The 10,485-nt window shown below is 46.2% G+C and overlaps 1 protein-coding gene across 1 annotated transcript in view; it reads left to right on the top strand.

The window, feature by feature from the left end:
- The first annotated feature begins 1,560 nt into the window (after positions 1 to 1,560).
- NHSL2 (NHS like 2) overlaps positions 1,561 to 10,485 on the top strand; it is a 114,388-nt gene continuing 105,463 nt past the window's right edge. Inside the window, exon 1 of the mRNA XM_080990246.1 lies at positions 1,561 to 1,855. Coding sequence (XP_080846372.1) covers positions 1,576 to 1,855 — 280 coding nt within the window. The 5' untranslated portion in view covers positions 1,561 to 1,575. The remainder of the gene's footprint in view (positions 1,856 to 10,485) is intronic.

Genomic DNA, 10,485 nt, shown 5'->3' with positions numbered 1-10,485 from the left:
TTAAAGATGCCTACAGTTTCTAGGAAGGAATCCTCAAGAGGGTTTCTAGCTTCTTTTCTGCACTTGGGGGTGGGGACAGATCTTAAGGGGAAGTTAAGTTCACACATCTTTCCCACCACAGCTTCCCAGTCTGCCTTCAGCCAAAAGCTGAGGTGACAGAGTGCAACCCTATAGTTGCTTTCCACACACACACACACAGCTCAGTCCTGTGCCTCTTTACTCAGCATTTAGTCCACCTTGGGTCAATGGTATTTAGGCTGTGTCCACACTCACATTTACTGCACAATCACAATGCTTCCAGTGCTGGGTTAAGCTTTCACATGATGTTATTCAAAACGCATTATGTATCCTGTATTTTGCTATAAAATATTACTGTTTGATGTTTTCCTTTCTAAAACGAGCTTAACATTGGCAGGCATCCTTAAGCTCTTCCTAATTCACCTGTAACCAAGGTGTGAACACCTTTGCATAGGGTAAAAGTATCCCTGCCCCATCAACACTATGTAGACAAACAGAAACGAATCGGACACTAATGAAATCATGATAATCTGAAAGGCTAGCAAGCACTGGGTGGCGGACAACTTCTCTGCACCCTAAGGTTTTAATGTGAACACGGACTTATAGTCTCAGGTGAAGTGTAAACAGTTTGCAGTCAAACCTAAGTTAATGTGTCTTTGAATGTGAAGTGAAAGTAGTTAGCGAAGGGGTGCAGGACCAGGACCGGAATGCATGGGAGCCTAACACTTCTCTTCTGATGAAAATAACACCTCTCTCTCCCTCTCATGTTTGCCTTTGGCAAAAGCGCAGGTGTTTTAACTAACTCTCCCGGTGAAAACAATGGGAGAAGCATAACTATCTGTGGTGGAACTGTGCACGTTTTCTTGTGCACGTTGCTCTTCACGCGGGGCGGAAAGCCAAACAGAGGAGAATTCGCCCACCCATCCATTAATGTACACTCGGTTTGGCATTCGTGTGTGAGGAACACGCGCCCAGTAAGGCTTCGCCATCCTGACCGGAGTGGAGCCCCATTCAAGGAGGACTTTTTTCTGAAGTGACATAGCATCGGATCCGGCTGGCTCTGAGCTCCGGCAAGGGGACGGTCGCGCTCTCAGGGTGGGCCTGAGAGAGCAACTCACGAACTGAGGCTGCAAAACCAAACTGCTGATGTCAGTACAGCCTCTCGCTTCTCTCTTGCTAAGTCTGCTACCACCGACAGTCGGCCGGTTCCAAAATAAATCTGCTCGGGAAAATAGGAGAGCCGCCCCTTCTAATCCCTTGGGGTTATACTAGCAGCTCCTCCTCGGGGTTCCCCATCGAGGCGAGGCGTTCCCCAGGCTGGTCAGGCTCGGGAAGCAGCTCAGGAGAACTCGACTTCTACTGCCTCAAAGTCCCGGGCAAGCGGAGGAAGAACCGGAGCGCTCCTGGGAGGCCCCGTCGGACGAGCAGCCGTCAGCTTCCTCCTTGTCTAGAAAAGCAGCAGCAGCCTGGCGCCGACCGACCTCCAGGCAGCAGATCTACTCCGAGGGGCGCCCAGATAGCGTTGGCTCCTCTTCGGAGGGCAACAAGGACAACAAGATGCCCTTCTGGAAGCGCACGGTGGAACCTCGCCGGCTGCTCCCCTCCGCTGCCGTCGCCCCTCGCTTGGCTGCTCTGCCGCTGGCCCAGCTCCACGACGTGTGCGGCCTGGCGACGCTGGCGCTGCTCCGGCAGCTGGCCGATCTCTGCGGACACTCGGCGGCGTTGCTCGCGGACCTAGAGGGTCGCTTGCTGGAGCTGGCCCGCCGCGCCCACCGGCTTCGAAGCCGCCTCTGCAGAGTCCACGGGCTAATCCGCCCCGGGGCGTCTCGAGAGGCAGGTAAGAAAGAAAAGTCATCGCCCGCGCCGTCGAGGCAGGGCCACCGCGCTCTTTGGGAATAGCACGTGGGCCGCTCCTAGAAGGGCGCGCGGATTGTTTCCAAGGCGGAGAAGGCGGGAGGGATTTGCTGTAAGGCAGCTACTTACCCCTCCCCCCCACTAAAAGAGGAAAGGCGTCACCCAAATGCAATGCAGGTTAAGGTAGCGGTGAAGACTGCGAGCAGGTGACCTGCTTGTGCCTGGCCGGTGTGCTCTCTGGGTAGCAGTCACTGTGACGGGCAACTTCAATACTTCTCGCCCTCCCTAAGTTCTCTTATCATAAAACCAGACTTGAGTCGGTCCGTGGGCTCATCCACACTTTCCTTGTGCCCTGCGTAGAAAGCAGGGGTCGGACAGGAGCTCAGTGTTTCAACCAGAGGACTCCTTGAAATAGAGGACTTGTCCTTTCACAGCCATTTGAATGGAGGACTCTACTCTGTAGAGTAGAGCAGGTGGCCAGTCTGTGCAAGTATCTCTCTGCAGACCCAGAGGGTGGGGGTGGGGGGGCAAGGAAGGGGTTAACTCTCAAAAGAGTCAGATGTCAAGTCTCAATCCTTTCTGAAATCCTCCATTTATGTCCTGTGATGAAAAAGGAATAGGCCCTTTGCCCATGCTCAGAGGCATTTTTAAAGAAAAGAATTGTCTCTTTTCCCAGCTTTTTCTTCCTAGTTTGGAAATGCAAAGGCTTCCGATGGGCTTTCTAACATGACAGTGGTGGTGGTTTTGCTGACCCTGCTTGCCGCAACTTCGCAGCCACGCTCCACCTTCATTGTCAAAGGCAGTAGTGCTTCTGTTTACCTGCTTGCGGACAGACTTCTGGTTGTCTATTGTGATAATGGAAAGCTGGACTAGATAGGCATTTGGGCTGGTTCAGCAAAGCTCTTCTTATATTTTTAAAGATAGGTCACGTAGCCGGAAGAAGATGATACACACAAAATTTAAAATGGTTCGAAACAAGATGCACCTGCGGGGGGGGGGGGAGCTGGCGAAGCAGCGATTCTGACACGTTTGGCACGTTGGAAACACATGGCTTTCCCCCAAAGAATAATGAGAACTATAGTTTACCCTTTCATGGAGCTACAAGTTTGCAGAACCCCTGACAAAGTACAGCGCCCAGGATTCTTTGGGGGAAGTTATGTGCCTTCTTGGCTGATAGCAATAGCTGCTAATCCACAGGCATTTCTGTAGAGAGGCAGGATCCAAAGGCCCCAGGGCAGCAGAATAATGATGTGTGAATAGAACAATAGTTTCTAAGTCACGGGGAAGTAATAGCCCACTTTATCTGGTATTTAGGCTTCACCCAGTTCTGGGTGCCAAACTTTAAGATGCTGAAAACAAATTGGAACAGGTTCGGAGTAGGCCAGTGAAGATGATCAGGTGTAGGGAATATAAGAACGAAAGAAGAGCCCAGCTGGATCAGGCCTAAGGCACATCTGGTCCATCATCCTGTTCTCACTGTGGTCCAGCACATGCCTTCAAGAAGCCCACAGGCAGGAAAATGTCTCCTGTGGGGAAGGGAGCTGAAGGAACTGGCTGCAACTGCAACTGTTTAGACCGGAGAAGGGAAAACTTGGAGTGTTTACATATTGGACTTTTACTCTGGCTCCAATGCACTCCCGCTGTTAGCATCTGAATCCACGTGCATGTTACACAAGGGATGCGGGTGGCGCTGTGGTCTAAACCACTGAGCCTAGGGCTTGCCGATCAGAAGGTTGGCGGTTTGAATCCCCGCGACGGGGTGAGCTTCCGTTGCTCAGTACCAGCTCCTGCCCACCTAGCAGTTCAAAAGCATGTCAAAGTGCAAGTAGATAAACAGGTACTGCTCCGGCAGGAAGGTAAACGGTGTTTCTGTGCGCTGCTCTGGTTTCTCCAGGAGCAGCTTAGTCATGCTGGCTACATGACCTGGAAGTTGTCTGCGGACAAACGCCGGCTCCCTTGGCCTATAGAGCGAGATGAGTGCCACAACCTCAGAGTCATTCGCGACTGGACCCAACGGTCAGGGGTACATTTACCTTTACCTTTACATGTTACACAGGGCTGATGTGTCCCGTTTCACCACTTGCGGCAAAATGGGAAGATCTTGCACAATTTCAGGTGACATCTTGCCCAAAACGGACATGCTCTTGCCCCCCAAATCAGCACTGTGGTGGCAACAGGCTTCTCCCACGGGTGTTCGGGGGGGGGGCTTATGCTGGCTGAAGCAGTAGCTTCACCCTGCCTAATGGCTTTGCCAGCTCTGATGTTCTCATGATATTAATCATAAAATATTAAATTTATAACCCACCCTTCCTCTGAAAGGAGCCTAGAGTCGCCAGTAATATGTAAAACATCTTAAACTTAAAACAATTCCAGCACAAATGCAGACAGGGAAAGATCTCAGCTTCAAAGGCGCAGATTAAAGTTACCCTGTAGTTTCTGGAGAAATATTGTTGCGTGATACTTTTTCTTCTCAAACCAGCATCTTACCTGAAAGGATAGCTTAAGCCATGTTCCCTTCACAGCCATTGCACTTGCGTGGGTGGCAGCATATGCTCAGGTGAAGGCTTCGTGATAGGAGTTCGGGGGAGGGGGGTTGCAAGGGGAGAGGTTATGGGCATCAGGTGACCACCTGCCTTTTCTCTGGTGTGTACAGCAGGGTGCCAAATGAGATCTAAAATGCAGTAGGGAGAAATGACCTTGCTGTGTTTTAAACCACTAATGTGTTCATAGCCTTGTATTCTTATTCCCCAGAGGACAAAACAACATCTAATGAGCTTAAGCTATGGAAAGGTAGATTCTGACTGAACGTTAGGAAATATATCAAGAGGAATTTGACAGTGGAACCAATTGCCTAAGGGTGTCCCTTGCTGAAGGTCTCCAGCCAGAAGCTAGAGAGCCATCTGCTGGGGAAACTCTAGCAGAGGTTGGCAAGATGATCTATAAAACCCCTCCAACCGATTGTGTAATTTACAGTTTGTTGTCTATTCCCCTCCCCCTTCCCCTCAATCTGTTGTTGGTTTCTGGTATGTTTTCCACTAGGTTTTCTGACCAGAGGGGTTTGAAAAAGTATCATGGAGCCTGTGTTTCAACAAAGGTGTGTTTTTTTTAAAGGACCCTTTAAAAAGTATGCCTTCTTGGAGAACAGTTCCAGTGTAACTGCAGGGTGTTTTCAACTGTTCTGACAGTGCCCAGCAAGCTCTCCTGCTTCTCCATCTGCTCTGGGCTGCCATGTTGTCAAGAGTGAGCCAAAAGCATCTTTTAAGGATGAGCTTTTATTCTGTAGACCAAAAAGCATTTTCTTGTGACTTAGCATTATTCCAGTATTGAACAAACTACGCCAAGTGTACAGTGGTACCTTGGTTCTCAAACTTAATCCGTTCCGGAAGTCCGTTCCAAAACCAAAGCGTTCCAAAACCAAGCTGCACTTTCCCATAGAAAGTAATGCAAAATGAATTAATCCGTTCCGGACTTTTAAAAACAACCCCTAAAACAGCAATTTAACATGAATTTTACTAACGAGACCACTGATCCATAAAATGAAAGCAATAAACAATAAACAATGTACTGCAGTCACACAATCAATATACAGTGGTACCTCGGGTTAAGTACTTAATTCGTTCTGGAGGTCCGTTCTTAACCTGAAACTGTTCTTAACCTGAAGCACCACTTTAGCTAATGGGGTCTCCTGCTGCTGCCACACCGCCGGATTTCTGTTCTCATCCTGAAGCCACGTTCCTAACCCGAGGTACTATTTCTGGGTTAGTGGAGTCTGTAACCTGAAGCGTATGTAACCTGAAGCGTATGTAACCCGAGGTACCACTGTATTCAGTAGCTGAACTGGGTTCCACCCAGTCACAAAAACAAAACGAAAAGAGCCGCTAAAACAAAAATGCAAAATAAATTGCAAAAACAGACAGACCTCAGCGTTACACTCAAAACGGAAGTGTGGCACTCAAATCGGAAGCCTAACACTCAGAATGGAGCACATGCGGCTTCTGAAAAAAGTTTGCAAACCGGAACACTTACTTCTGGGTTTACAGTGTTTGGGTTCCAAGTTGTTTGAGTACCAAGGCATTTGAGAACCAAGGTACCACTATTTAAAAATGTACTAGAGTGTGCAGTTGGATTTCCCATCACTTACACCTTAAGTGCTGCTGTTATTTTGGTCATGATCAATCTTCTTGCACCAATATGTTTTTAATAACAGTTCCATAAAAATATCAACCCAGTGTATTGAGGGATTAAGTCAATGGAGTGTCGTTGAAGTCGTAAGAATCACACATTGGATTGTTTAGCCATTTAACTGGGATTGAAAGCAAACATTGAATAAAGAGTTGAATGGACCTACAAGGTCATGGACTTATGAGTCTATTTCCTGTGGAGTTTTCTTTCTCAGCATTTGTTCCACATCTGCAAATGGAGTAAAAGTGGTCTGCATACTTGTGAACTATGCCTTCTGCTCTGAAAAGCAGGTCCCCCAATTCCCTGTTTTCACCCTTACAGAAACTCTGTGAAGCAGGCTAGGCTGGCTTAAGATCGATCATCCAGTGAACTTCATGTTTGAGGGGAGATTTGAACTCAAGCCTCTCTGGGCCTGGTCTGGAATTCTACCACCTTACACTATTTTGGCTCACCAGGAATGAAACTATGCCCGAAGAGAGATCAAAATATTTTTGATCAAAAATTCCTAAAACTAAGCAAGTAATTCAAAACAATTTTGTGACATAACCCTGACCCCACATTTATACCACTTTAAAAATCATGGCTTCCTCAAAAAATCCTAGTTTACCCCTCACAGAGTTACAATTAAACACTGCAGCTCTTGAATAATATGAGCTGCTAAATGAAGCACACAAACATTCTGTGTTTCTTGTAGATGTAGTTGCTGGAGGTCGTCAGTCCCTGGAAAACAGCCATTTTTTAAAATGGCGGCAGCCAATTTGAATTTCCAACCTTCAAAAGCTTCTCAGGATCTTGTCGGAGCTCTTTAAACTGAGTTGACCAGTCTTTTTTATCAATTTAGTATATATATTTTTAATTGTCAAATAATTCTGTGTAGATTGCGGCAGCCTTTGGCTATGTGCAATAAAACTGACTGAGACAATCCAGCACAGTGGAAGGTGGAAGAATAACCTCATATAAGATTAACCCATTCAGGTCCATCTTTCTCTCCTCCTTTTGGAGAAAATAATGAGTACAGTGGTACCTCGGGTTAAGTACTTAATTGGTTCCGGAGGTCCATTCTTAACCTGAAACTGTTCTTAACCTGAAGCACCACTTTAGCTAATGGGGCCTCCTGCTGCTGCTGCGCCGCCGGAGCACAATTTCTGTTCTTATCCTGAAGCAACCCGAGGTAATATTTTTGGGTTAGCAGAGTCTGTAACCTGAAGCGTATGTAACCTGAGGTACCACTGTAATTTTACTCTGCCTCCTTTGGGGTTCTGGGGGCCTGATTAACGGGTCTGGCATGATTCCCAGGTCTTTGCAGTTCTTTCTAGTAAGTACCATAGTAAATATACGGTAGTTGGTTATCAACAGTTTTCTGAAGTCAATTATCTCCAAATATGTCGGGCCTTGAATTTGCAGGGCCAGTCAGTGCCATCCAGCAGGAAAAAAAAAAACACTTTGAGGGTTCACTGTAGCTGCCACTTGGGCTCACCAGCAACTCTGACAATTAGGGTGTTTATCTTCCTTAATTTATAGCTTGTATCTTATAAAGTTTGACATGACCTTTTGTTCAGCAGTGCCTGGCAAGTTGCTCAACCCAGACCGGCCCAGCTTCTTGCAGCCTCTCAATATGGGGGAGTTAGAGCAGTAAAATAGCGAGATAAAACAATGTTAAAACAACAAGACACAGCACTAGAGGAGACACTAAAAGAAGTTAAAAAGTAAAACAGAAGAGAGGGATAAAAACAAGTACTGAGGGTTGGTTATAAAGCAAAAACTTGCCTTGAATTGAGCCTTAGAGCTGAAAACACTCCTTCCTCCATGAAGTGTGGGCAGGGCTGGATTTAGGCAAAGCCTCAGTCTATATCTGAGAAGGAAACCTCGAACCAGAGCTCTGAAACAAACGTAACAATGGAAGTAACTTCCCAGAGCCCTGGAAGGATACCAACTGGCAACCCCAGTAGTAGAGAGGTGGTGACCCATAATGTTGATGGGAACATACTACAGGTCCGGCAAGTTTCGAGCCAGAAAAAAGGCTGGAGCTTAGTATTAATTCCCCAAAAACTTGTATTCACCAACTACCCAAAACCAAAGGGCTTCCTCCCACGGATAGATCGCATAAAGCATCTCTTGAACATCTTAAATGATATACTGCCAGGTGTAGTAAAGCCATCTGATACAGCTTCTATAGAGTATTTATATTATGATGGACACACAATACAAGCAATGATCACTTTCCATGATCAAAATCTGGCCAACCTTATCCACAGAGCAAGACATCTACTCATAAAGGAAAGGATAGTAATACTAAGATTTTTCGAAAATAGGGTACCAAAGATCTCCCTCTTTGATGCCAAGGGCGACAAGCCAATGGCAAATGAGGATCAGAAAAAATCTAAAAAGGAAAACTGACCTCAAAAGGTCCAGCTTGACCATCATAAACAAGAGTCACCAAAATCAAAAAGGAAAGGCACATCCCTATACGACTCTCAATAGCCTATGAGCGAGCGAAAGGACATTTTCTCTACAGAAGAAAACGCTCTAATAAGCCGATTTTGGTCATTGCCGTCCCCAGCCCAAGCTGAAATCTTGGAAGGAATTGGCTGGGAAGGATGCTCACAATGGGGCCAAGGAGGGTCCACATTTGTGGTCCTTCTCTCCAAAATGTCTAGTTGGCAAGAGGATGTCTGGAGGTTCATTCAAATGCATAGATGCGGACCTTCAGTCCCAGCCTCCATTGGTGTATGACATGGCAGGGGCCAACCAGGACGTGAAGCCCTCAAGCTCCTGGCTTGGCTACCTCAGGTTGTCTCCAAATGTGATAGCTACCCCCCCACACACACACACACCGAGAACAGAGGAACACTACAGCTCTACCAAAGAGATCCCTACCAATAGAGCAAATGGGAGGTGTGTTTTTTTTGACAAAATAGGGCTCCTAGACAAGATGGAAATGACGGAAACAGGCCTCGGAGGGAACGGGGTCTAAAGACCAGGTGTAGGGAATCTTTTGTCCTCCAGATTATTGCTGGACTGTTACAATGTCCATCATTGGCTATGCTTGCTGGAGCTGATGGGACTTGCTGTTCAGCAGCATTTGGAGGGCCAGAGGTTCCCCACACCTTGCCTAATGGTAGGGCCGGCTCTGTTTGATTGAAACCTGGATGTTATAAATTATTTCTGGAAGCAAGCAGTGATGTGCAATGGCTCAGGCTGGGCTGTGCATGTATAAGGCCAAATGTCTGCTCTTGTAATTGGATCCTCCCTTTTCTGGAATATAGGGGTGTAAGAGGTTTGGGTTGATTCATAGGTTTTCAGATTCAGGAAGTTATGAGTGGGAGCAAAAGTGAAATCTAAAGCAAGAACACCATTTAAAATTGGATCCAACATACAGGAAGGAACTGTTTTCACACAGGGCAGAGAGTGGATGAGTTTCCAGCTTTGGACTGCGGCTTTGGGAACAAACTGGAGGAGATTTTTAAATTGTTGGAGTCTGGGAATGAACTACAGGAAATGGGAAAGTGAATCCCTTATTCCCCTGAGCCTGCATACACAGTCCGCTGCAAAACTGTGAAGTCAGCCATGTGGAGACAGGGAGCTGGATTGGAGAGGATCCATCTGTAGAATGGGAACAATGTCAAGCAATTTCACAGGGCAGTTAGAGAATAAAATCATACAAAGACTGCAAAGCATGTAGGACATGATCCAGCTTAAGTTCCAGCACTTTTAAGTCCTTTTCACTTTGGTTGGAAAACAAGCTATGTGCTAAAAACTCACCTACATAAATCAATGAGACTAGGCTATGTACACAACCATACTTTTAAAGCACATGGTATCACCCAAAGGATCAGGTAGTTTGTTATGGTTGCTGGGAACTGTAGTTCTGTTAGAGGGTAAACTACCATTCCAATAATTATTTGGGGGAAGTCATGTAGTTTAAATGTGCTTTAAATATACGTATTGTGTGTACGCAGCCTCCAAAAGTATTTCATTTTGGTTCAGTCAACCCCACTGTTGAAACAGGAGTTTCTAGGGCAGTGGACAATCTGTAAGACCCAAACCATGCCTCCCCCCAGTACATTCTGTATATGCTTAAAGGCACTCTTCTTCCTTTTTGTTTTATATAATCTGAGCCTTGGAACTGCGAAGCAGATTAGGGGATAACCTCTGCTGAGCACTGGCTCAAAATTCTTTCTTTATGTAATTTATGTTTCTCTTTCAAGAAGATACCTCCAATCAGCCGACAGCTGAAACAATAAAACTTGGGACACATGAAACAACCTATTCCGTTTAAAATAAAACAACATCAAACAAAACATCCATAAGCCAACTTTATAAAAACACCAATCTTCCTTTTTGAAGAAGATGTATTTGTTTGCATGAGAAAAATGAACCAAAATGAGACTGCTGGATCTGTTTGAGAAGGGCATTCCAGATGTGAAGAAC

The sequence above is a fragment of the Podarcis pityusensis genome, assembly GCF_964106645.2.
Source record: "Podarcis pityusensis genome assembly, chromosome: Z".
Taxonomy (NCBI): domain Eukaryota; kingdom Metazoa; phylum Chordata; class Lepidosauria; order Squamata; family Lacertidae; genus Podarcis; species Podarcis pityusensis.
Note: the sequence above shows the minus strand (reverse complement) of the source record. Positions and strands in the feature narration are given on the sequence as shown.